This window comes from Mytilus californianus, unplaced genomic scaffold, assembly GCF_021869535.1.
Source record: "Mytilus californianus isolate M0D057914Y unplaced genomic scaffold, xbMytCali1.0.p SCAF_9, whole genome shotgun sequence".
Lineage (NCBI taxonomy): Eukaryota > Metazoa > Mollusca > Bivalvia > Mytilida > Mytilidae > Mytilus > Mytilus californianus.
This window is the reverse complement of record NW_026262745.1, coordinates 1,797,725-1,824,719: the sequence shown is the minus strand read 5'-3', so window position 1 is coordinate 1,824,719 and position 26,995 is coordinate 1,797,725. Positions and strand designations below refer to the sequence as shown.

The 26,995-nt window shown below is 32.4% G+C and overlaps 1 protein-coding gene across 1 annotated transcript in view; it reads left to right on the top strand.

Moving 5' to 3' along the window:
* The first annotated feature begins 14,560 nt into the window (after window positions 1–14,560).
* Window positions 14,561–26,995, top strand: part of LOC127716136 (uncharacterized) — a 62,086-nt gene continuing 49,651 nt past the window's right edge. Inside the window, exons 1-2 of the mRNA XM_052222242.1 lie at window positions 14,561–14,629; window positions 18,083–18,166. Of these exons, the coding sequence (XP_052078202.1) occupies window positions 18,125–18,166 (42 nt within the window). The 5' untranslated portion in view covers window positions 14,561–14,629; window positions 18,083–18,124. The remainder of the gene's footprint in view (window positions 14,630–18,082; window positions 18,167–26,995) is intronic.

The window sequence follows — 26,995 nt, the reverse complement described above, 5'->3', positions numbered from 1 at the left end:
ATTTGTTTGTACTGTATTACTGTCACGTAGGGTTGTCATTTTACAGGTCATGAATAACCATTAATTGGTGGATTAAACCTCAATCGAGGTATAATGTTATACCTGGTATCTACCATGTCGTTACGTACTAGACGACTTCTTAAGCATAAAGAACACACAAAACTACAGCCAAGGGAAAAAGACACTGATGCAACTGTTAAATCATTGCCATTACATATTTTGAATAGCTTGTGAAACAAAATCTTTCAAATATCAATACCTTCAAGAAAACATTTCAGTAGATTACTATTGATCGGGCTTTCGACACTCTCAAATGGTTTGCAATATTAGTCCAGTGACAAATTTAAAGAAATACAAATCTTAAATTCTAGTTCTATGGCTTAATGTTTATAATACAGTCCTTGGATGGTGTAAACTTCCAGCTAACACCATACACTATTACACCATTCACCATACACCATTACACCATACACCCTGTGCCATTACACCATACACGTTACACCTTTGCACCATACACATAACACATAACACCATAATGCAATTTAATTTCAAAGAAAGCGTGCAACTACAAAATTATTTATCTATTTTGAAAAACGAATTTTGATCACAATATTGTAAATTAATGTATAAAATTAAAAATCAGTTCTTATCAATAATATGCATAGTTTTAAATGTCGTACACCATTCGTTCACACCATTCCCGATCGCACGTTACACCATTACACCATTCCCCTTGCACCATACACCATAGCATTATACACCTTCTACCATTGCACCATATGCCATACACCATTACATCATACACGTTTTTTGGGGAAGTTTACACCATCCAAGGGCTGTAGGTCGTCTTGTAGTGTACAGTATTGTAGTTATTTCCGATTGTGTTAGAATTCCGGAAAAGGCTTCTAAGGCACCAAGTTTATAAAGTTTTTATGATTGTTATACAGTACTGGGTCCACATCACTGCTCTTGCAGGTGTTAGCCCAAAGGATATCACCAGCTAAATAAGTGTGTATACTGACATGATTTATAGCATACTTTTCTTAAATACTTCGTTCGTAACTTTAGAGATTATTTACCAAAAAATACGTTCAAACCCCTTAGGCAGACCTTAGATGCATTTGTCTATTTGTACTTATGTCCATTTTGGTCTTATATCTCCTTATGTATTCAAGTACCATACGTGTTTGCCTTTAAAATATTTGGTGTTTGAGCTGTTCATGATTAACTATGTCGGTAAATTATTTTGTTTGAAAAGTTGTCACTGCCTTTAATTATATGAATAAGCAAATATAATTCCATTCACGTAATTTACAAAAGTCATTCTTCATACAAAAATGTGTCTTTCGAGGAGGTACACCATAACTTATGTAAATATTTATTTGTTTATGCATTCAGAACCAAGACCATGACCACGCTAGCGATCAAAACTTGCATCAATCTACAGTATCTGTGGACGCGTTCCCTGTAAATGAGGTAATTGTTTTATAATAGATGTAGAGGAGCTGTGAAGGTAGCACGGTAGTATTTGCATTCCAGTATTTAGGTTGCTCTTTTGTGTACCCTACCTAAGTCAATGTATCTGAACAGTGTGATTGGACAAAAATACAGTATCAACTGAACATACTTTCCCAAACTGAGGGATGAATCAGGTGTAGAAAAATATGAAATAATTTTACATACAGATGAAAATGAATTTTTGAAATTTTTTTTAAATTTTGTATTCACTGCACGATAAAAACCGAAAAGCACTAGTGGCCTTAGATTTTTATAAAAAAGCGAAAAAAGTAAACGGTCATGATACACATTCAAATTCATTTCTGAATAGTAAAATGAAAGTACTTCAGTTAACTGTGAATGTAGAATTTTTTGCAGTGTTAGAAAGTGGTGAAAATTCTAAAAAGACTATCATTATCCCTTATAGGCCAGGAAATACTACCGTGCCACCTTAAGGGGGATATATATGTTTACACTAAATCAATAAAGGATTTTTTTTTCACCTATGCAATTTGTATGTTTATCAATTAAAAGTTGATTAAAGGCAACTATAATAAAAATAGCCCTTAAATTCCATCCCTGGGAGTGAAAATTGCTGATTCAGCAAATTTTGCCTGATCTGTGGGTAATAATGTAAAAATTTACCTAGAAAGTAGAACTTCATTATTTTTAAGTAACTTGCAGTACTTTTTTAGTTATAAATGCTCGCTTTAACTTTTCGCACTGTCTGACACATGTGCAACCACTGGAAATTGAGACGCGACATATTTTAGTTGCCTGTACGTCCTATTATTTTCACCGAAATAGATGAATTGCATAATTTTTTATTTTTTTCCACACAAGTACAGCTATACTAGTTTTCTTCGGGTTTAATTTATAGTTCTGTGGTAACATGACACCAGTATGAGCTTTTTTGAAACCATTAAATAGTTAAGGAGTCCTTACTTATTCATTTAGCCCTCATATTTGGCTGAAATAGAGATAGCAATAGTGGGTTTCTTTACACTGACAAGACATTTTTTTTACAAAGAATGTAATTATGATTGTATATCAGCAAGATTTAATAGTTTATTCATTTTCCCTGCAAATGTTATTAATTGGTTTGATTTTCTGACAATGAAAAGCATAATAAAGGTAAACTGATTATGTAAGGGGACATAATTTAACTTAATGCATACATGAGAAATAGACAAACAGTCAACTTAGAGATATATTCTAGTACATGTATTGTCAAATAGATTTTAGAATAATAGTTAATTGCCATCTAAAGTGTCTTGTTGTGTTGCCTTCATAATATGGAAATGCTTAAAGTAATGCAAGGCATGCTGTAAAATGTTGAATGGACTTTAATATAATTTTTCATGATTTGGTGCTTAAACTGTTTCTTTCAGTCAGATTAACTATAAATAGAGTTGGCAATTCAATAATACCTCCTAAATCACCATGTTTGACTTCTGTGTTGATTTGAAACATGGTATATTTGGGTTTTGTTCACTCCTTTAGTAAAAATGGTAAGATGAAAAAAAGTGAAAATCTGCCAGCTGGGGTAGGGGTGTAATCTTTGACTTTTTTTTGGTAAAAAATAAGTGTAGACTAGTATTCTTTATTGTAATATGTTTCATAGTAAGAAGTCTATGCATCATAAGTGTCATCACTGATTTCAAGTTTGTAATGTCTTGGTTAAGGGGGATATATATGTTTACACTAAATCAATAAAGGATTTTTTTTTACCTATGCAATTTGTATGTTTAGCAATTAAAAGTTGATTCAAGGCAACTATAATAAAAATAGCCCTTAAATTCCATCCCTGGGAGTGAAAATTGCTGATTCAGCAAATTTTGCCTGATCTGTGGGTAATAATGTAAAAATTTACCTAGAAAGTAGAACTTCATTATTTTTAAGTAACTTGCAGTACTTTTTTAATTTAAATGCTCGCTTTAATTTTTCGCACTGTCTGACACATGTAAAACCACTGTAAATTGAGACGCGACATATTTAAGTTGCCTGTACGTCCTTTTATTTTCACCGAAATAGATGAATTGCATAATTTTTTATTTTTTTCCACACAGGTACAGCCATACTAGTTTTCTTCGGGTTTAATTTATAGTTCTGTGGTAACATGACAACAGTATGAGCTTTTTTGAAACCATTAATTAGTTAAGGGGTCCTTACTTATTCATTTAGCCCTCATACTTGGCTCAAATAGAGATAGCAATAGGGGGTTTCTTTACACTGACAAGACATTTTTTTTGACAAAGAATGTAATTATGATTGTATATCAGCAAGATTTAATAGTTTATTCATTTTCCCTGCAAATGTTATTAATTGTTTTGATTTTCTGACAATGAAAAGCATAATAAAGGTAAACTGATTATGTAAGGGGACATAATTTAACTTAATGCATACATGAGAAATAGACAAACAGTTAACTTAGAGATATATTCTAGTACATGTATTGTCAAATAGATTTTAGAATAATAGTTAATTGCCATCTAAAGAGTCTTGTTGTGTTGCCTTCATAATATGGAAATGCTTAAAGTAATGTAAGGCATGCTGTAAAATGTTGAATGGACTTTAATATAATTTTTCATGATTTGGTGCTTAAACTGTTTCTTTCAGTCAGATTAACTATAAATAGAGTTGGCAATTCAATAATACCTCCTAAATCACCATGTTTGACTTCTGTGTTGATTTGAAACATGGTATATTTGGGTTTTGTTCACTCCTTAAGTAAAAATGGTAAGATGAAAAAAAAGTGAAAATCTGCCAGCTGGGGTAGGGGTGTAATCTTTGACTTTTTTTTGGTAAAAAATAAGTGTAGACTAGTATTCTTTATTGTAATATGTTTCATAGTAAGAAGTCTATGCATCATAAGTGTCATAACTGATTTCAAGTTTGTAATGTCTTGGTTAAGGGGGATATATATGTTTACACTAAATCAATAAAGGATTTTTTTTTGCCTATGCAATTTGTATGTTTATCAATTAAAAGTTGATTAAAGGCAACTATAATAAAAATAGCCCTTAAATTCCATCCCTGGGAGTGAAAATTGCTGATTCAGCAAATTTTGCCTGATCTGTGGGTAATAATGTAAAAATTTACCTAGAAAGTAGAACTTCATTATTTTTAAGTAACTTGCAGTACTTTTTTAGTTATAAATGCTCGCTTTAACTTTTCGCACTGTCTGACACATGTGCAACCACTGGAAATTGAGACGCGACATATTTTAGTTGCCTGTACGTCCTATTATTTTCACCGAAATAGATGAATTGCATAATTTTTTATTTTTTTCCACACAAGTACAGCTATACTAGTTTTCTTCGGGTTTAATTTATAGTTCTGTGGTAACATGACACCAGTATGAGCTTTTTTGAAACCATTAAATAGTTAAGGAGTCCTTACTTATTCATTTAGCCCTCATATTTGGCTGAAATAGAGATAGCAATAGTGGGTTTCTTTACACTGACAAGACATTTTTTTTACAAAGAATGTAATTATGATTGTATATCAGCAAGATTTAATAGTTTATTCATTTTCCCTGCAAATGTTATTAATTGGTTTGATTTTCTGACAATGAAAAGCATAATAAAGGTAAACTGATTATGTAAGGGGACATAATTTAACTTAATGCATACATGAGAAATAGACAAACAGTCAACTTAGAGATATATTCTAGTACATGTATTGTCAAATAGATTTTAGAATAATAGTTAATTGCCATCTAAAGTGTCTTGTTGTGTTGCCTTCATAATATGGAAATGCTTAAAGTAATGCAAGGCATGCTGTAAAATGTTGAATGGACTTTAATATAATTTTTCATGATTTGGTGCTTAAACTGTTTCTTTCAGTCAGATTAACTATAAATAGAGTTGGCAATTCAATAATACCTCCTAAATCACCATGTTTGACTTCTGTGTTGATTTGAAACATGGTATATTTGGGTTTTGTTCACTCCTTTAGTAAAAATGGTAAGATGAAAAAAAGTGAAAATCTGCCAGCTGGGGTAGGGGTGTAATCTTTGACTTTTTTTTGGTAAAAAATAAGTGTAGACTAGTATTCTTTATTGTAATATGTTTCATAGTAAGAAGTCTATGCATCATAAGTGTCATCACTGATTTCAAGTTTGTAATGTCTTGGTTAAGGGGGATATATATGTTTACACTAAATCAATAAAGGATTTTTTTTTACCTATGCAATTTGTATGTTTAGCAATTAAAAGTTGATTCAAGGCAACTATAATAAAAATAGCCCTTAAATTCCATCCCTGGGAGTGAAAATTGCTGATTCAGCAAATTTTGCCTGATCTGTGGGTAATAATGTAAAAATTTACCTAGAAAGTAGAACTTCATTATTTTTAAGTAACTTGCAGTACTTTTTTAATTTAAATGCTCGCTTTAATTTTTCGCACTGTCTGACACATGTAAAACCACTGTAAATTGAGACGCGACATATTTAAGTTGCCTGTACGTCCTTTTATTTTCACCGAAATAGATGAATTGCATAATTTTTTATTTTTTTCCACACAGGTACAGCCATACTAGTTTTCTTCGGGTTTAATTTATAGTTCTGTGGTAACATGACAACAGTATGAGCTTTTTTGAAACCATTAATTAGTTAAGGGGTCCTTACTTATTCATTTAGCCCTCATACTTGGCTCAAATAGAGATAGCAATAGGGGGTTTCTTTACACTGACAAGACATTTTTTTTGACAAAGAATGTAATTATGATTGTATATCAGCAAGATTTAATAGTTTATTCATTTTCCCTGCAAATGTTATTAATTGTTTTGATTTTCTGACAATGAAAAGCATAATAAAGGTAAACTGATTATGTAAGGGGACATAATTTAACTTAATGCATACATGAGAAATAGACAAACAGTTAACTTAGAGATATATTCTAGTACATGTATTGTCAAATAGATTTTAGAATAATAGTTAATTGCCATCTAAAGAGTCTTGTTGTGTTGCCTTCATAATATGGAAATGCTTAAAGTAATGTAAGGCATGCTGTAAAATGTTGAATGGACTTTAATATAATTTTTCATGATTTGGTGCTTAAACTGTTTCTTTCAGTCAGATTAACTATAAATAGAGTTGGCAATTCAATAATACCTCCTAAATCACCATGTTTGACTTCTGTGTTGATTTGAAACATGGTATATTTGGGTTTTGTTCACTCCTTAAGTAAAAATGGTAAGATGAAAAAAAAGTGAAAATCTGCCAGCTGGGGTAGGGGTGTAATCTTTGACTTTTTTTTGGTAAAAAATAAGTGTAGACTAGTATTCTTTATTGTAATATGTTTCATAGTAAGAAGTCTATGCATCATAAGTGTCATAACTGATTTCAAGTTTGTAATGTCTTGGTTAAGGGGGATATATATGTTTACACTAAATCAATAAAGGATTTTTTTTTGCCTATGCAATTTGTATGTTTATCAATTAAAAGTTGATTAAAGGCAACTATAATAAAAATAGCCCTTAAATTCCATCCCTGGGAGTGAAAATTGCTGATTCAGCAAATTTTGCCTGATCTGTGGGTAATAATGTAAAAATTTACCTAGAAAGTAGAACTTCATTATTTTTAAGTAACTTGCAGTACTTTTTTAATTATAAATGCTCGCTTTTACTTTTCGCACTGTCTGACACATGTGAAACCACTGGAAATTGAGACGCGACATATTTAAGTTGCCTGTACGTCCTATTATTTTCACCGAAATAGATGAATTGCATAATTTTTTATTTTTTTCCACACAAGTACAGCTATACTAGTTTTCTTCAGGTTTAATTTATAGTTCTGTGGTAACATGACACCAGTATGAGCTTTTTAGAAACCATTAAGTAGTTAAGGGGTCCTTACTTATTCATTTAGCCCTCATACTTGGCTGAAATAGAGATAGCAATAGTGGGTTTCTTTACACTGACAAAACATTTTTTATGACAAAGAATGTAATTATGATTGTATATCAGCAAGATTTAATAGTTTATTCATTTTCCCTGCAAATGTTATTAATTGTTTTGATTTTCTGACAATGAAAAGCATAATAAAGGTAAACTGTTTATGTAAGGGGACATAATTTAACTTAATGCATACATGAGAAATAGACAAACAGTCAGCTTAGAGATATATTCTAGTACATGTATTGTCAAATAGATTTTAGAATAATAGTTAATTGCCATCTAAAGAGTCTTGTTGTGTTGCCTTCATAATATGGAAATGCTTAAAGTAATGTAAGGCATGCTGTAAAATGTTGAATGGACTTTAATATAATTTTCATGATTTGGTGCTTAAACTGTTTCTTTCAGTCAGATTAACTATAAATAGAGTTGGCAATTCAATAATACCTCCTAAATCACCATGTTTGACTTCTGTGTTGATTTGAAAATGGTATATTTGGGTTTTGTTCACTCCTTAAGTAAAAATGGTTAGATGAAAAAAAAGTGAAAATCTGCCAGCTGGGGTAGGGGTGTAATCTTTGACTTTTGTTTGGTAAAAAATAAGTGTAGACTAGTATTCTTTATTGTAATATGTTTCATAGTAAGAAGTCTATGCATCATAAGTGTCATGACTGATTTCAAGTTTGTAATGTCTTGGATAAGTTAGCACGGTAGGTTTTGCATTCCAGTATTTTGGTTGCTCTTTTGTGTACCCTACCTAAGTCAATGTATCTGAACAGTGTGATTGGACAAAAAATACAGTATCAACTGAACATACTTTCCCAAACTGAGGGATGAATCAGGTGTAGAAAAATATGAAATAATTTTACCTACAGATGAAAATGAATTTTTGAAATTTTTTAAAAATTTTGTATTCACTGCACGATAAAAACCTAAAAGCACTAGTGGCCTTAGATTTTTTAAAAAAGCGAAAAAAGTAAACGGTCATGGTACACATTCAAATTCATTTCTGAATAGTAAAATGAGAGTACTTCAGTTAACTGTGAATGTAGAATTTTTTGCAGTGTTAGAAAGTGGTGAAAATTCTAAAAAGGCTATCATTATCCATTATGGGCCAGGAAATACCACCGTGCCACCTTAATACACCATGCGTAACATAAAGTAATGGTTTCTGTCCGACACTTGCTAAATAAAACTTAAAAAAGTACCGATCAAAAACTATATAATAGGTGGACACATGTATTTATATAGAAAAGGATCTGAGAAAGTGCCAGCATTGTTTAAGGATTTGATGCCCAAAAATAAAACATTGACAAAGTATTTGAATTGCTAAGTGGAAGCCTCAAACAATTCTGAAAAAAGAAGGTGCACACAATTGTATATTGTTAAAGACTCCGATAAAGTGTCAATTTTTTTCAAATAAGGGTTTTGAAATTATCATATTAACTGTACTATAGTACTTTACAAGATCCGAAGAGGGGTTTCGGAAGGGGATGGAGGTTGGGAAAATCCAAAAAAACAAATATGAGTTATTGGTTGAAAATAATATCGATCCTCTTTCTGTCTAAATTATTATGGACACCATCACGAATTAGTTGATGTTTACGATGTGTCTGTGTCTAAACTAACTTACGACATTTTAACCACGTCTTAGATTGTGGTTTACCATCTACGTCGTCTGTCTGCTAAGTACCGAACGTGACCTATTGCCGAATATGACTGTTTTGCCGAGTGTGAATTCGACGTGTCTCGGTATTTATACATCCAACATTCATGTATTTTGTTATGATGTTTCTTTTGTAGTACTGCTAGATATTGTGTTCTGTCTTATCGTTTGTGGTTTGAATTCTGTATTTTGGGTACATTTCACGTATGTCTTATTTGTCAGTATAGTCGAGGTAATTTCCATTTTCCATGGATAAAGTATTGTGTTAGTCCAAAAAATTATGACGTCGTCACAGACTTAATTGAAAATAGCCATTCAAGACCGTCATAATTATGATAATTATTTGGACTAATAATTTGAAAATAACTGTGAATTTTTGGATCTTGTTCCATATAATTGTATAAATTTCAAGATTATATATACGTCACAAAAATATGTCACATCTTGTGGCGTTGATCCATCCATGTGACGTGCAGTTTGTGGTGTCCTGTGCTGTCATTAATGGGAGATGTTCTTTGTTATTCTGCGGTCTACATGTTGTAATGTACTATTTAATTTATGCATTTCTCTGTGCTGAGTGGTTTTGCATTTGTTTGTACTGTATTACTGTCACGTAGGGTTGTCATTTTACAGGTCATGAATAACCATTAATTGGTGGATTAAACCTCGATCGAGGTATAATCCACCAATTGACATATAGTGAGATAGACCAATTGAGGTATAATGCAGTTTTCATCATAATTTTTTTAAAGAGAAATTCGAGCATCTTTTTGCATATACAATCTTAAGCTTTGATGAGTACTCATTAGTGATTATACCTGAATTGAGGTATAATTCACCAATTAATGGTTATTCCTGACCTGTTTTAGCGATATTGTTTTAACATTGCCATAAAAGTGGAAAGTTTGGCTAGCTATAAAACCAGGTTCAACCCACCATTCTTTTTTCTTAGATTGTCCTGAACCAAGTCAGGAATATGGCAGTTGTTATCAAATAGTCCGTTTATATGTATGTTGGCTTTTGTTTTTGTTGCAGTTCAGTGTTTCTGTTGTTCCGTTGTTATCCTCTTAGTTCGTGTGTCTCCGTCGGTTTAGTTTGTAACCCGGATTTGTTTTGTTTTAATGAATTTGTGACTTTTGAACAACGGTATACTTCTGTTGCCTCTATTTATATTGTATTCTATATATAAAAAGATTTCAATCGTCAAACTAAAAATAATTAGAATAACTTGCATAATAACCGACCATATTTGCACTTATTACATGTATATTTATATAGCCGCGTAATTAATATTTATATAGCCGCATAATTAATAAGTAAATTGTTGTATGTCAGAATGGATTGTATAATACAAGTGACAGCATTAGCAATATTGCAACACAATGACTACAAAATTTTGTTCTTATCAATTAAGATTGCCAGCATGTCCTCTTTTTATTCAATATACTGACTGGTAACAAAAATTCAGTAGTTTTGTTAACTCAGGCTGGCTCGTATAACAAAATTATTTGACCACATCAACCAAAACCATGAAAACTGACTATGTTTGCATTTTATTATGTGAATTTATATGGCCGCATAATACATCAGTAATTTTTTTTTATACCAGGATGGATTTTATAATACAAATGACAGAAATATTGCAACACAATGACTACAAAATGTTGTCCGCATCTAATTAGGGTGCCAACATGTTCAAAATATAACTCGCCACTAAAGATTAGCAGCTTTGATATCTCAGGATGACTGGAATCACAAAATTATTTGACTGCATCAACAAGAACAGACTATATTTGCACTTTACTATACAAATCTATATAGCTGCGTAGTAAATCAGTAAATTTTCTAAATCAGGATAGATTTTATAATACAATCGACAGCAATAATGGAATACAATGACTACAAAAAAATGTCCGCATCAATTTAGAGTGCCAGCATGTCCTCTTTTTATTCAAAATCTTGACGCGTCACAAAACTTCAGTACTTTTAATATCTCAGGCTGGCTCGTATGACCAAAATATTTGACTGCATCAACCAACACTGACCATATGTGTTCTTTATGATAAACATGACACAAGTATGACATGTATGATGTGGCATCATCTGGGGATTCCTTTACTGACTGACCATAATATTCATGATTATTTGCAATTTTATAGCCGCATCATAAATCATAAATTTGTCAACTCAGGATGGCTTGTATAAAGTAAATTACAGCAATATTGGTACATGGTCATGATGACTACAAAATATTCTCCGCATCAATTTAGAGTGCCAGCATTTCCTCTTCGTATTCATAATATTGAACGGTCACTAGGATGGTTTGTGTATCAAAACTATTTGACCACATCATCCAACACTGACATGACTGATTATATTTGTACTATATAATCACAAGTATGAGAAGTTCTCATCTGGGAATAGTATACTGACTGACTGTTAATATATTTTGTCGTTTGATTGATTTTGGTGGTAGCGGAACGTCCAGGGGCAAATATTTCATTCATGTTCAGAACGAGTATATTTTTTCGAACTTCCCAGATATCATTTATAATCGGTAAAGATGAATCTGCCGAAATTGAGGAGATGGTTCATAACTATACAACACCTTATATATCCGGACACTATACACTTTTCGTTTGAACATTTAGTGAAATAAACAGAATCGTAAATTCAAGGCAAACAATGTGAATTACGATGAATAATCCATGTAATGCATAGACTCATAGTATAAGTATATTTAGGAAGACACTGTAAACAATTGGGGACGAAGTAACGTAAACAATATATGATGTTTATATCCCATCATATAAAAATATTTTTCAGATGCGTTGGATAACCTTTCTATCCGCCTTCTAATTAAAAAAAAACCTTTCCTTTCTTGTATGATAGCTGCATGTATATTTGTCGATCAACGCGTGTGAAATTTTATAGACAGTATTTATAAGAATATGAAATGAAAAAAGTAATTTTAATGTGTATAATATGTATACAGAGTCACCAACGAGTAAAGTAATTTGCTATTCTTGGAAAAAAGAACAATACGGTTATTGTTTACACAATAAAAGCTCAGGTCTAAAATAAAAAGTCATAAACACGATAATCTGTCATAAGCAGACCTATCCTGAGGTCTGGTCAGTAGCAGATCTGTCCACAGGTCTGATCTTGGGCAGACCTGTCCTCATGACTGGTCTATAGCATACTTGTCCAAAGGTCTGGTCTGGAGGTCAATAGGTCTGCAGCAGTCCTAAAAAAGCAGACCTATGTATAGTGTACCAACAACGAAGTTAACTTGCTTGTCTGCTTAACTTTTGTACAGGTTAGAACTGCATCAATCTGTAAGATATACACATTGGCAATTGTTATTCTAGGAAAGTTTTCATTCATCTGCTTAGATATTTTAGAGGAATTAGCAGGAGTACAGTTCATAATTTGATCAGGTTATTTTAAAAATAGTTATAAAAATCAAAATATTAAAAATATGGTTTCATAGTTGAGTCTGAGATATTTTCAGTAGACTCATTCAGTTCAAAAATAGTTTCTGCTTCAAAACGATTACTCCCAGATGTTGTAATAGCTAGGTCTATGATTTGCAAAGAGGAACACTATAAAATTATTTGGATAAAAAACAATGGAGTCACAATGTCATTATATAGTTAATATTTACAGATGATTTTTTTAGATATGGAAAAGAAGCAACAGCTAATATAAATAGTAAGATGTGATATTAGTGCCAATGAGACAACTTTCCATCAAAGTCACAATGTATAAAACGTTTTCAATCATAAGCCAAAGTACGGTCTTCAACACGGAGCCTTGGCTCACACCGAACAGCAAGCTATAAAGGTTTCAAAATAACTAGTGTAAAACAATTCAAACAGGAAAACCAATGGTCTAATCTATATAAAAATCGAGAAACACCTATGAACCACACCAGTATCTGTTGATACCACAAAACTAATTTGCATCCAGATGAAAAAGGATGTGTACCATGGTGGTAATGTTTTCAAAGCTAAACAAAAGTAAAATAAAAGCACCGAACTCTAAGGTTAGGTTGATATACTCAACAAAACTAGTTGTTTTCGGTGTTGGCTTTTTCTCAAAGTCGTCTGCAACCGGCCCGGTATTTTGTTCCGATTCTTTTTTACATATTCTTAGTAGTTTTTACTTGAAAAGAAAAATAATCAAATTATCAAAACTATTTGTTGCTTTAATTTATATGGTAACTCAACCGAATGGACAATGGAAAATTGCTGTTTATGTCGTAAAATTTAAAATGAAAACGGAGAATGTGTCAAAGAGACAACAACTTGACCAAAGAGCAGAAAACACCCGAAGGCCACCAATGGGTCTTCAGTAGAGTGAGAAAATCCCGCACCGGAGGTTGGCCTCAGCTGGCTCCTTAAAAAATGTATACTAGTTCAGCGAAAATAAACGTTAAACTAAACTCCGAAACATAAAAATGAACCAAAACTTAAAAAAAAACATACAACTTGAAGATTAACATGGGCCAGAGGTTCCTGACTTGGGACAGGCGCAAAAAAAGTGACGTGGTTATACATGTTTTGTGAGATCTCAACCCTCCCCTATACCTCTAGCCAATTTGGATACGTGTCTATCAAGTGCATATGTTTTCACCATGTTACGTGTTGATCTGAATCGATAAAATAAAATCCACCTTGATAAAAAGATAAAAAGTAAAATTTGAAGAATGATGGCAAAAACTAAAACCTATGGAAGTATTCTTGGTTTAGTTGAGGTAGTCTTAGTCACAGCCGAATGCGGATATTTTCAGTCCTTTCTTCGTTTTCGTTCCGATAGTACTATTTCGACGAAAGTTGTTTTTTTGGAGATATTTTTTAAATTTTTGAGTGTCTCCGCCAACGTGACCCAATAATTTCTCTTTTCTTAGTCGTCAACCTCCGTTTGTATGCTATTTTTGTCGCATTCTTTTACTGTGGCTTAGTTTGGCCTAGGCCTTAAAAAACGCAGGATTTCAGTCCAAAAATTAAAATTTTCTATCTTTTGACGTAATCAACGCACTTTCAGCCACCCAAAATCTGGATTCTGCTTTACTAAAAGATAAAATACGCATGTGCTTCTGAAGAACAGATAAATGCAAATCGTTTCCGATGCTAATGTCATTTCTTTCATGAAAATGATTTTGTAACAAAATAGGGGGTCCAAATATGGTCCTTAGTATACCTTGTCCGTTGACCTTAGATGGGTTAGTCTATTTGAATTTGTGTGTATTTTGGTCTCATATCTCCTTTCGTATTTAATTACTTTACTTTTTTTGGCAGTTTGAGCTGTTCATGATTAACTGTGTTGGTAAATTATTTGTTTGAATGTTTTGCACTACGTGCAATTACATAAATAAGCATATATACTCATTCATATAATTTACAAAAGTCATTCTTCATACAAAAATGTGTCTTTTGAAGAGGTTTTCGATGACGTATGTAAATATATTATGTGTTTATGCTTTCAGAACCAAGACCATGCTTGCGATCAAAACCTGTATCAAGCTACAGTATCCGGAACTGTGGACGTTTTCCCTGTAAATGAGGTAATTGTTTTTTATAATAGTTGTAGAAGAGCTGTGAATACACCATGCGTAACAGAAAGCAATGATTTATGTCCGACACTTGCTGTTAAAATTTAAAAATGTACCGAATAAAAACTATATAATAGGCGGACACATGTATTTATATAGAATAGGATCTGAGAAAGTTTTAAGTTCCAGCATTGGTTATGGATTTGATGCCCAAAAATTAAACAGTGACAAAGTATTTGAATTGCTAAGTGGAAGCCCCAAACAATTCTGAAAAAAGAAGGTGTACAAAATATTATATTATTAAGGATTCCGATAAAGTTTCAATTATTTCAAGTGAAGATTTTGAAATTATCATATTAACTGTTCTAATTGTACTGTACCAGATCCGAAAAAGAGTTTCGGACACCAAATAAAGTAAAATACCGAATATATTTTCGATAAAATACAATTTATGCCCTTCTCCATGTACTCCGTCAAATCACTACAACCGATTAGCTAAACCAACTCTTTGGTGGGTTAGCTTTTTGATAAGCAATCAAGTCACTAATGTATTGAATAACGAACACATAAGATGAGATACTGAATTTTTACTTATCAAATTAAAATTGTCAAAACATAAAGTATTACAGAAAGTGTTAAAAAATACTTTAACAAATAAAGGATGACTGAAAAATATCCTTATTCAACATCAGTAAATCAAATATCAATAAAATTGTCACACACCATTGTATAACATAAAATCCTGGCCTAGAATGCGGTCACTTATGCCCATACCAAAGAAGTGTAATAGATTAAAGTCATTTACAAAGAGATAATTTGTTAAAACAAATACTAATGCAATAAGTCGTACTAAAGCTTATATATGCTGCAATATCCTTGCACAAATAAAATTGGATAACAAAATGAGAAAATGAACTCTGTAAGAAAGTTTAAAAAGTAGGTGATGATGGGGAAGGAGGTTGGCAAAATCGAAAAAAGCAAATATGAGTTATTGATCAAGAATAATTTCGATCCCCTTTCTGTTTGAATTATATGTTATTTTAAAACACAAAATGATATCAATCGTCAAACTAAATATAACAAGAATAACTTGCATATATATGATAGACACCATGGAGTTTGTTATTCTGGGAAAGTTTCCATTCATTTCCTTAGATATTTTAGAGGAGTTACCAAGAGTACATGTACAGTTCATAATTTAATCAGGTTAAATTATAAAAATCAAAATAATAAAAATATGGTCACATTTTGTTGGATCTGAGAAATTTTCAGTAGAGTTAAGAAGTAGTTTCTGCTTCAAAATGATTACTTCTAGATGCAGCAATAGCCAGGTCAATGATTTGCAAAGAGGAACCCTATAACATTTTTTGGATAAAAACATTTGCGTCACATTGTTATTATTTATATAGTTGGTATTTAGAGATGATTTTTTTTAAATATGGAGAAGAAGCAACAGCTAAGTTCATTATCTGTGTACCTTACCACAAAACTAATTTGCACCCAGATGAAAATGGATGTGTACGATAGTAGTACCGTTTTCAAAGCTAAACCAAAGTAAAACAAAAGTACCGAACTCCAAGGTTAATTCAAAAAGTATGAAGTCCATAAAAAATGACAAAATCAATTGTTATCAACCAATTCCAACGGAACGAGTAGCAAAATACTGTCATATTCCTGACTTGGAATAGGTATTATCCGGAAAATGGTGGGTTAAACCTGGTTTTATAGCTAGCTAAGCCTTCCACTTGTATGATAGCTGTGTATAGTTCCGTTCTATTGACAAAATTGAGTAAGCAATCCAAACAGATATACTAAGTTAATGTGACAAAAACAAATCAAACATACAGACAAATAAATCAAACAAAGACGCCAAGAAAACATTTGTTGTTGATGATTTTGATAATGTAGCGGGGAATGATGGTTTTACTCGTCCGTCTGACAGTTGGTTTGTTAGACCGTCAGCCTTTTTGGATTCCGGATTTTAACTCAAATACGTGATATTCGATTGCAACCATACTTTTGTATATGATTACATATAATGATAGAAATAAACCTATTGATTGATAAATTTTATTTTAACTTAAAATAGACCGACGTTTTTCGCAAAATTTGGTGTCCGGATGCGTAATAAATACTACATACGGATTTTTTACTTTAGTAGTATGCAAGTTTCTATATAATGAGAAAATGGTCAATATTGATTTTTAGGTAAAAAATACAACACATAGACCGAAATTATCTTAATATGTGCTAAAATAAAATAAAAGAAAAATCCATTTTGATTTTATATTCACTAGGTCTACGGTGGTCAAAATAGCTATACAATGATTAGCGTAAGACAATATTACTGTCTGACATCATAACAGAAAACTTTGCCATAAGTTCACTATACCTCCCTCTTTATAGGGAGTCAAATTTCACACTAAAAGGTTCCAGAGTACGATAAAGTTCCAGAGAAGGTTTTCTATTATTAAGATTACGAGTAAAGGAGGGAAAACAGATACAAACATGTTCTATAGTGTTCAGACATTACAAGATCAGGTCATGCCGAGGTTTACCTTAACACTCAATCAAATGCAGAATCAAAAGAAGCAAAAGTACATACCGTGAATAAGATTCACAAAATTCAGTAAAACAATTCAGTAGTGGTTGCAGATTTAAAACAATGGATGGAAGGACGAACGGATGGAATGGCAGAATAATTAAGTTACGAACGAACAACCCATTCACTTAATTTGAATGTACGTTTTTAACAAAAGACTGTGTTCCTTACATGAACAACCACTCAAAACGAGTTATGAGGAAAAAAGACTGAAATAAATTTTACGGTCACAATCACGAATTGGTTGACCAATACGATGTGTCTGTATCTCAAATCCCCATCGACATGTTTTTTTGCGGTCTTACATAATTAGATACCATAATAGTCGTAATCTGTAATTTACCCGATTGTGACATTTTGACTGAGTGTGGATTTGCATTACGACTGATGCATATTACAGGTACCGCACTGGCTTTCGCTCCTTTTTTTTATGCGATTCCCTTTGTGCTTGCTTGGTATCTTGGTTAATGTCATCTTAATCAATTGATGAAATAAAAATATCGGTAAGCTAATTTAGCCCCCCAAAAAATCTAATTTAAGTTAATCACTCTAGCTGACACTTACTTTTAAGCGTCTTGCATTCTGCAACTTAAGCTTGTAGATGGATTGTTTTCAATGCTGATTTCATATACCACCTACCAGATGACGGACGTAAAAGCAAGCAGACAACACCCGTTACAAGCCATTAACTATCAAAACCCATATATAGTTATACATGAGTAAGATAGGGTTGTCTTTTTAAAACGACGTATCTGTTACGTTTGACGTTTTCTGTAATACAACACATCCAAGTATGTAGTGAAAACTAAAACCTGTATTACTATCACAAAATACATACGGATAAACTAGATCTTATATTTCAGGGTGACTGTCATGCAACTGACCAAGTATTAAGTTCAATAAAAATGGAAGTTCACAGCGCAGTGGATCAAGATAAAACATGTGTGGTAAATGCTAAATATTCAGTAAATTCTATACGAAGACTGCAATTGTTCTACTATGACAGTCAAACGTATCAATATTAAAACGAATATAAATGTTCAAAACATTCCAATATATATTTTTAATTTTTCTGTATATATTCAAAAATCTACCCAAAGGAACTTACTTTAAATAGACCAAATATAATCGGTAATAACTGCCCTTTCCTAAATTGAGATATTTCAGTTTTACACGGGAAACTCTACACTAAAATTTATGAAAAAGGGACCATTTTGGTTCCCTGTCGTTAATGTTTTTTATTTTTGGATGGTGATGTTCCTTTGGAACCATCTTACGGTGTTAATATATCACAACTCGTTCGCTATGCTCGTGTCTGTTGTGACGCTTTGGATTTAAATAAACGTAATCTATGTAATACTGGTGAATTATTAAGTCAGGGATTTCGTTACCACAAATTACTTAAAATATTGTACTAAATTCTTCCACCGATATAAAGTTTTGGTTTGGAAGTTTGGTAGTATCTGTAGAAAACTTATTATTAACGGGATCCTAATTTTTACGGAGATGTTGTTTACCGAGACTGGAAATTTGGATACGATACGGGTAAACTTATCAATTCTTTAAATAAACTTATTCTTAAAGGTTACCAATTCAACACTCTACAATCTGTCGATACCTGTAAATGTATAATATATTATATACTGTGCTCTATTTGGAGTTAAAAATTTGGGAATCCTAGCATACAAAACATTTCAGTATATTGCACATGCTTGCACTAGACTAAACGAACTTTTTGGCAGGGATGACGAACCTTGTGAAAAGAGACACGCTAAGGCAAGAGCCAACGCACAGATTTAAATTTCCTTGACAATAATGAGAATAGACGTCGATATACAAACTTTTATTAGTGCAATGATGCACGTGCAATATAATTTACATTTAGAACTTGGTGGGATCGTTGACACGTTTGCATGCAGGCATTCATGAAAAAATTAAATTGGAACCAATTCTATAAGTCCTGTTTATCCATTTGCTTTAGTTGTTACTATTTTCATTTCATTAATTTGAATTAAAAACATCGTAAAGTGACCCCGCTTGACAAATTTCTGGATCCGCCCCAATTTTTTTCTATTATGTCTTGCAACTTCAGCAACATGCAAATACAAATGTAACACTGTCATGTAAAATACAACATTTAATGATTTCTAATCATTTATATAGTTCAAATCCTCCTTTATTACTTTGACTTGAGTTGTCATTATTGACAGAATGAGTTGACCTTATAGACGGTCCGAGTTATCTCCGGGCCGAGTTGTGCCAATGATATCCGTCATTACAAATATAGCCCTGAGTGCAATATTTATCAATTATGGAAGTTTGACGAGGTCAATACGTTATATATGGACCTGTTCAGATTATATTGACCGATGACGAAGTCCGAGTGTCAATATAATTTAACAAGTCCATATATAACGTATTGACTGAGTGAAAGTCCTTAATTTATATATAACATATGTAAATAATGCATTAGGAAAATGGACTTCAATCATGTTCTTTCTGTGTATTTTTAAATTGTATTTTGCAAGATTTTTAACATGCCATTGAAAATATGAATATTCTTTAAACGACTTCACAGCTTTATAAGTTAGCTTTCTTGTACTCTTAAGGTCTGCATTTAACATCAAATAATTGATATGTTCTTTATTCTTATAAACTTGCAATTTTTCTTTTCGTCTCCTGCGGCACTTCCTCCATGGTTGTAATGTGTGACATCATTACGTAGAGTATTTTATACATATAAATAGAAACATAGCGTCATATACTTAAAAATAGAAACAAGGCTACGGATACAAAAAAAAACCTTTGATCGTAATATTCCATGAAAAAAAAAGAGAATGCTATACCATATGTAATATTATTGAGTATATATTTTTTACCGCATATTGCACATAAATTTTTATTTTTTGAATATATGAAAAAAAAATATGACATATATAATATTGCATATATATTTGTAAGTTTCAACACAGATTTTTTTTTTAATATAAATAGAAAAATATTGCATTTATTTTTGTAAGCTTTAAATTTTTAAAGCAATATATTTTTTTTAATATTGAAACGTTTGACGTGCCATATTCTACGATTGAAAATTTTAATATGCTAGGTTTTATACATTTCATCATCTAGTAAAACTGTGAAAAATCTAGGTTAAATATTCAATTAATATCAGCAAATTATCTGTTACAAAGATAAATCAAAGCGTGAGAGCGCTGGAAAAAAGCATGTGCCGTATTTCTTACAGAAAATGTCAAAATCTAGATGGTTTCTTTTTATCTGTTTACATACGAAATACCGGGCATCGTGAACCAGTCCGGTAATGCTATATCTTAATACCATAAATTATTAAATGATATGAGCAAATTAGCCCTAAAACGGATAAATCAGCATTTACAATACTGATGACGTTGCCCAGTCGATATAAATCAAGAGTTTAAAATATTGCTTTTCGGACCGGTCCAATATGGAAAAAGCCGTATTTGCCCATGGGCTAATACGGGACGTTCACTTCCGGTTTCAATTTTCTTACGACTAAGCTTACTTAACTTTGGATGTATCTGTATGCATAAAATACATTTGTGTCATATTTTGTAACTTAATATATATAAAAAAAAAGTTTAATTGATGTTCAGTGGTTTGTGACGTCTTGGAACGGAAATATTTCACAGCCTTTTCGAGTACAACTTTCGATTATTATCACTGTTTCATTTCCGTTGATCAATCATCAGAACACAGACGATTTAAGAGTTAGAATAGTTAAACTGTCTGATTATTCTTCCCTTTGCTAGATAAAATTAATTGGAATAGCATAATATTAAGTACTTTGACGAGCGATCAGAAATTACATATGACAATCTTGACAAAATATCCATCGTGAATGCGAAGACAAGTTTCTCACTCTCAGAATAGTTGCGTTAAATTCAAAGTGTGTAGCAGAAACAGAAATTCAAAATAGTTTAAAAAAAAAGAATAATAATAATACTATATTATCACGTGGAAAAAACACGACTTGATGCATATCCGCAAACACAGTAAGGTTACCAATACGATACTCCGATTAAATTAACATAAGTATTTTGATATCTAAACAAGCAAGAGAGCCCCTATTTATTCTTCTATAACAGCAAAATTTAATTCGTAAAAAAAAACAATTAACCTTGTTGGGTACGCTTTAAACTGGTTATAAGACGGATCGAGATTAGCCGATAGAGGGCGCTGAATTCTTGAATCCCTGCGATCGAACGTCATTTACGTTAACTTTAGCGGACCAAAATTTCTAAGTAACAGGGTTAACTATTAAACTTTCATTAAATATTCCGTTTGAGGAATGCTTAATCAAATTAGCTTAATTTTCAATACCAAAATCAAGCAAACACATACTTTTACACGAGCTTAGAAGAACTGTACAATGGAAAATGTGTGCACTCTATTTCACATAAACAAAATGGCATTTACACGATGACAATAAAAGCAAATGCTCTTTAATAAAACCATGCACTTATTTTTATATATCTCAACTTTTTCGACTCGCTGGTTTATGTAACAACTTATTTGATTACTAGTATAACGACAGTAGATCTCAGTATTACTGAAAACTTTTTACACCAGGGTTTTCGATATTAAAACATTTACTAATTTTTTTACCGGTACAAGGACATCATTTGTAGATATAAATCAACTTCCAGACATCTAATACGTTCACTGAGGAATTTATCTCCAATCTTTTATGGTAATATTTTCAACAACGCACAAAAATGTCGTCATTCACCTTAAAAGTTTACCAAACCTTTAAACAGACTTATTCAGAAGGGATATAGTTACGATACTGCTGGCAGGTCATTAAAGATGGCATTCTTAGAATTAATATTGATTCACTCATAGGGTCTTTGCATCGGAAATAAACCATTCATTTTAAAACAGTTGTTGTCGTGATACGGGTTATGTTCTTCTCGTGTATTTTATGATGATATGATACTTAACCCCTAACGGAAGGGATTGTGCTTGATTTTTATATGATGAAGACATAATCTTTCAATCAGCTTAATTGAGGTCTTGTGCTGGCATGTCAGTAACTGCTAGTAGTTCTTTATTAATTTATTTTGATCATTGTCATTTTGCTTAGTTTCTTCTGTTACCTTTTCTTACATCGGACTCGGACTTCTTTTAAAATGAGTTTTACTGTGCGTATTACTGTGTGTTTGTTTATTCTATATTGGCTAGAGATATAGGGGGGGGGGGGGGGGGGGGTTGAGATCTCACAAAACATGTTTAATCCCGCCGCATGTTTGCGCCTGTCCAAAGTAAAGAACATCTGACCTTTGTTAGTCTTGTATGTGTTTTTTTTTTTTTTCATTTATATGTTTCGGAGTGTGACGTCCATTTTCGCTGAATCAGTATACATTTGTGCTTAGATGAAGCCCCCCTCCGGGTGCGGGATTTCTCGCTGTGTTGAAGATCCATTCCTGGCCTTTGGGCTGTTTTCTGCTCTTTGGTCGGGTTGTTGTCTCTTTGACACATTCTTCGTTTCCATTCTCAATTTTATGTGTTAGTTGAATACAGCCAATACCGGTGCCCATACCTTGTCCCGTCCTGGTAAAAAAACAGTTTTATAAAGCAAATCAAATTATTTTGGTACTTTTTATTCGTTTATTTGTGATGAAGTTGATTGAAATGACATCCTCGAACTAAGTATTAAATTATAACACTAAGTTGCTTTGCTAGAATATTCTAGTATAATATTAAATGATTGCTGTTTGCTTACATGTAACATCAGTGGCAAATATGTCATGCATGTTCAGTTCAGGAAGAGAACAAATTAACAAAAGAAACAATAGACAGGTCCTGTAATAGGGTTGACCGATATGTGGAGTGGGACATTTGGACTTTTACTAGATTCTAAGATTAGAGTCCAGGCCTATAGGTCGAACCAAATACTTACTATTTGAGGAAGCTTGCTTTTAAAACGAATACCAGTGTCTAAAAATATATCTTCTCTGCGATTATATTTTAAAGTCATGTAATTTAACTTGATTGTTTATAAGTTATCTTTTTTGCTAGAATATTCTAGTATAATATTTAATGATTGCTGTTTGCTTACCTGTAACATCAGTGGCAAATATGTCATGCTTGTTCAGTTCAGGAAGAGAACAAATTAACAATAGAAACAATAGACAGGTCCTGTAATAGGGTTGACCGATATGTGGAATGGGACATTTGGACTTTCACTAGATTCTAGGATTAGAGTCCAGGCCTATAGGTCGAAGCAACTACTTACTATTTGAGGAAGCTTGCTTTTAAAACGAATACCAGTGTCTAAAAATATATCTTCTCTGCGATTATATTTTAAAGTCATGTAATTTAACTTGATTGTTTATAAGTTATCTTTTTTGAATGAAGACTTTTGCTTACATTTTTATGTAGATGTTTTATAGCTACTTACTACTATTTCAAAATTAAGAAATAATATGTTAATTACATTTCTAGAGATAAATACTTGTGTTTGATTGTATAATCTCCAAAGAATTAAACTTGATATTCTAAACCGTTTGCGTAATTTAGACATGAAAACATGACTATTTTTAAATTAAAATTTCCGCATAATTGAATTCAAACTCCTCATCGTGACGTTTTCGGGTCAGCATTGTGTAACGCTACGCGGGTTTAATTGGTATGAAAGAAACCTATCCGTTTAATTGAATTCAGTCTTTAAACTTTTTTCTCCAATCTGCTACAATATGCTAACTCAAGACAAAGCTACCCGGGACATCGTTATTGATCGTCTCCAGGGCGGTGAATCACACAATGCAGTAGCACGAATTAATAATTTTTATCATGCATGACCCGGTTAAATAGAACCCTTGGTTTAATATAATCCAGGGTCAAATCTTCAAATGAGGTTTACGTAACCAAGGTTTAATTTTGCGACATCAATTTGTTTATTGACATAGAAGATGACAGGGTAAAAAAATGTTGATTTGCAAATGTCTGTAAGGTAGACACGATAAACTTAAGCCTCGATGCATAGAGGGGCGGTAAAACGTAATAACAAGTTTTTGATTACTTATGGTTGTAGAAAACGAAAATTATGCTGTATCAAACGTTCAGATATATTGATGATTTTCTTTCTATTAACAATCCAAACTTTTCTGATTGGGTTCCATTAATATATCCTTCAGAACAGGAAATTAAAGAAACGCCAGACACGGCTTCCTCTGCTTCATTTTTAGACTTATACCTTGAATTGGACATATGCGGTCATCTCAGTACCAGAATCTATGACAAACGAGACGATTTTAATTTTGAAATTATCAATTTCCCCACCTTAGTAGCAATATACCAACTTCACCTGCATATGGTATAAATAACAACTCATTCGGTATTCAAGTTCTTGCAGCTGCTACTCAGACTATGTAAACGTCACCAGTGTCTGAGCAGAAAGTTGATGAACCAGGGGTATTGTGACAAAAAATGCAGTTGAAGCATAAGACAATATTTGTAATTCATTGTTTAATTGTAATCCATCACATATTACCCTTTTGAACAATACTTTAACGAAAACTACATGGAAAATCATCCCTTTATCCTTGGTTGCTATGAGACTCGTTGTTGCTAGGGTGCTCTCTTCGAGGTCCGTGCTATTGATACATATAAAAACACTGATACATTGTGCGAGTTCGTTCCTTTCTTATTTGGCTCTTGATGGTTAAGCATCGGATAGAGAATACAAGCAAATAAAGAAGGTCTAACTTAAAAGTTCGAGTTGAAAGCTTGTGGTTTGAAACAAGCAGTTTAGAAATCTTTAAGATAGTTGCAGACTACCGGGTTGTTCCAAAACTGTAATTTTCCTCGGGAATGGTCGCAGTCCCTCGAACAGGTAGCTTGTAATTGTCTGGTTACTTCGGTATTTCAGAGACTTGGTGTCTCGGCAAACTAAGTTTTTCATGTACTAGGTGGCTCAGGAACTAGGTGTCTCGGAGAGTAAGTGTCTTAGGAACTTATGGTTTGGAAGTTTGAGTTTCGGTTTATAGTTTCTAAAGGTTATTGTTTCACAAATACGTTTAGACCTCGGAGTCAGTTAAAGGATTAAGGATGAATTGAAGTTATAGTTTGTAGACTACTGTTTGAATACAAAGTCAATTGTATATTATTTTCTAGCTTCTTTGTAGTTTAGATTCAAAGTTTATACGGTTGGTCTTGTAGTTTATAGTAAAGCTGTAGTTAGGTTTTGGGCCAGTATAAAGATTGATATTGAAGTATATCAGATTATGTGAAAACGGATACGAACAGATAGTTTATTTAATAAATCAAACACGTTACAGTATGTCAAGGAACGTCTCGTCCTTTTTTCTAAAATAAGTTCATCGGAAGATACCAAGACCTTGTTGATAAATATTCCGTATCAACTTAACAAATAATACACGATGGTCTTGAAGTATAGATTCTAGGTACTGACGCTGTGTATCATCGTAATAACGTGTTATGGTGTTCTTTTATTTGTTTTTGTAAATTATTACTTTTACTGTTTAGTCTATTTTTGGTTATATCCATTTGACGTTGCTCGATACTTAAACATCTCGTCATTGTGTTATTGTGCTATGGTAAATTTTTGTATTCTTGTCTTTCGTTTTTGCTTATGTGCTTTGTCTATATGCCTTTTTGTTTTTCTTTGTTGACATATTTGTTTGTTTTTATAGTGATTAAGATTACAACACAATGTTGACTGCTGTACCCCTATTTTTGACATTTTTACCTATTATGTCTGTTTGTTTTGCTCACATATCTTTGTCAATATAATGGAATTTGATGCGACTGTCATACAAGTGAGAGGTTTAGCTAGCTATAAAACCAGGTTTTATCCACCATTTTCTACATAAGAAAATGCCTGTACCAAGTCAGGAATATGACAGTTGTTATCCATTCGTTTGATGTGTTTGAGCTTTTGATTTTGCCATTTGATTAGGGACTTTTTTCCTTTTTTTGAATTGTCCTTCTCGGAGTTCGATATTTTTGTTATTTTACTTTTTGTTGACCATTTCGGTCTAGTTATAAACATGGAATCGTACATTTAGACAACATTATTCCTTGGTTAAAATTTTAACCGAGGTCCGAAGCAAGGTTAAATCTGAATCATTTAACCAAGGATTTAAATTCATACTTCACTGGGGAAAACACCCATTTCTAATGGACTATTCATTTGTGACTTCAAGTTTTTCTTGAACAAATAATATTATTTGGAATTGTTCTAATTTGTACTGGTAAAGCAATATATATATATGATAATTTTGATATTAAATTTTAAAAACGTTGCTAGGTAACCTTCCTTTCACTGGAGAAAAATAAAATCATTGTTTTATCAAGTTTCTATACTAAGTCCATCAATGATATTATTATAAACTTATTTTTAGAGAGGGCCAAAAACGCCCCTTATCATACCTTGTCCTTTAAACACAGGATTATCAACAGAAAATAACCTAGGGTTAAATTTTAACCAAGGATTATGATATTTAACCCTTGGTTAAAATTTAACAAAGAGATGAACAACCGGGTCCAGAGCACGATTCCTAGACTATAGAAATGGTACCAGCAAGCCGGTTAAACAGCTGATCGTCAACGTTCTTGTCGATTTAGGAACACACCAGCAGCCCACGATCGATGCATCCGGGTACATAACATGTAAAGTCGGACCGTGACAATAATAGACACAGCATCAAATATATCGCCACTCTGACGAATATCGGCACTTTATATGTATTGGACTTTAATGTGATACATTTTGA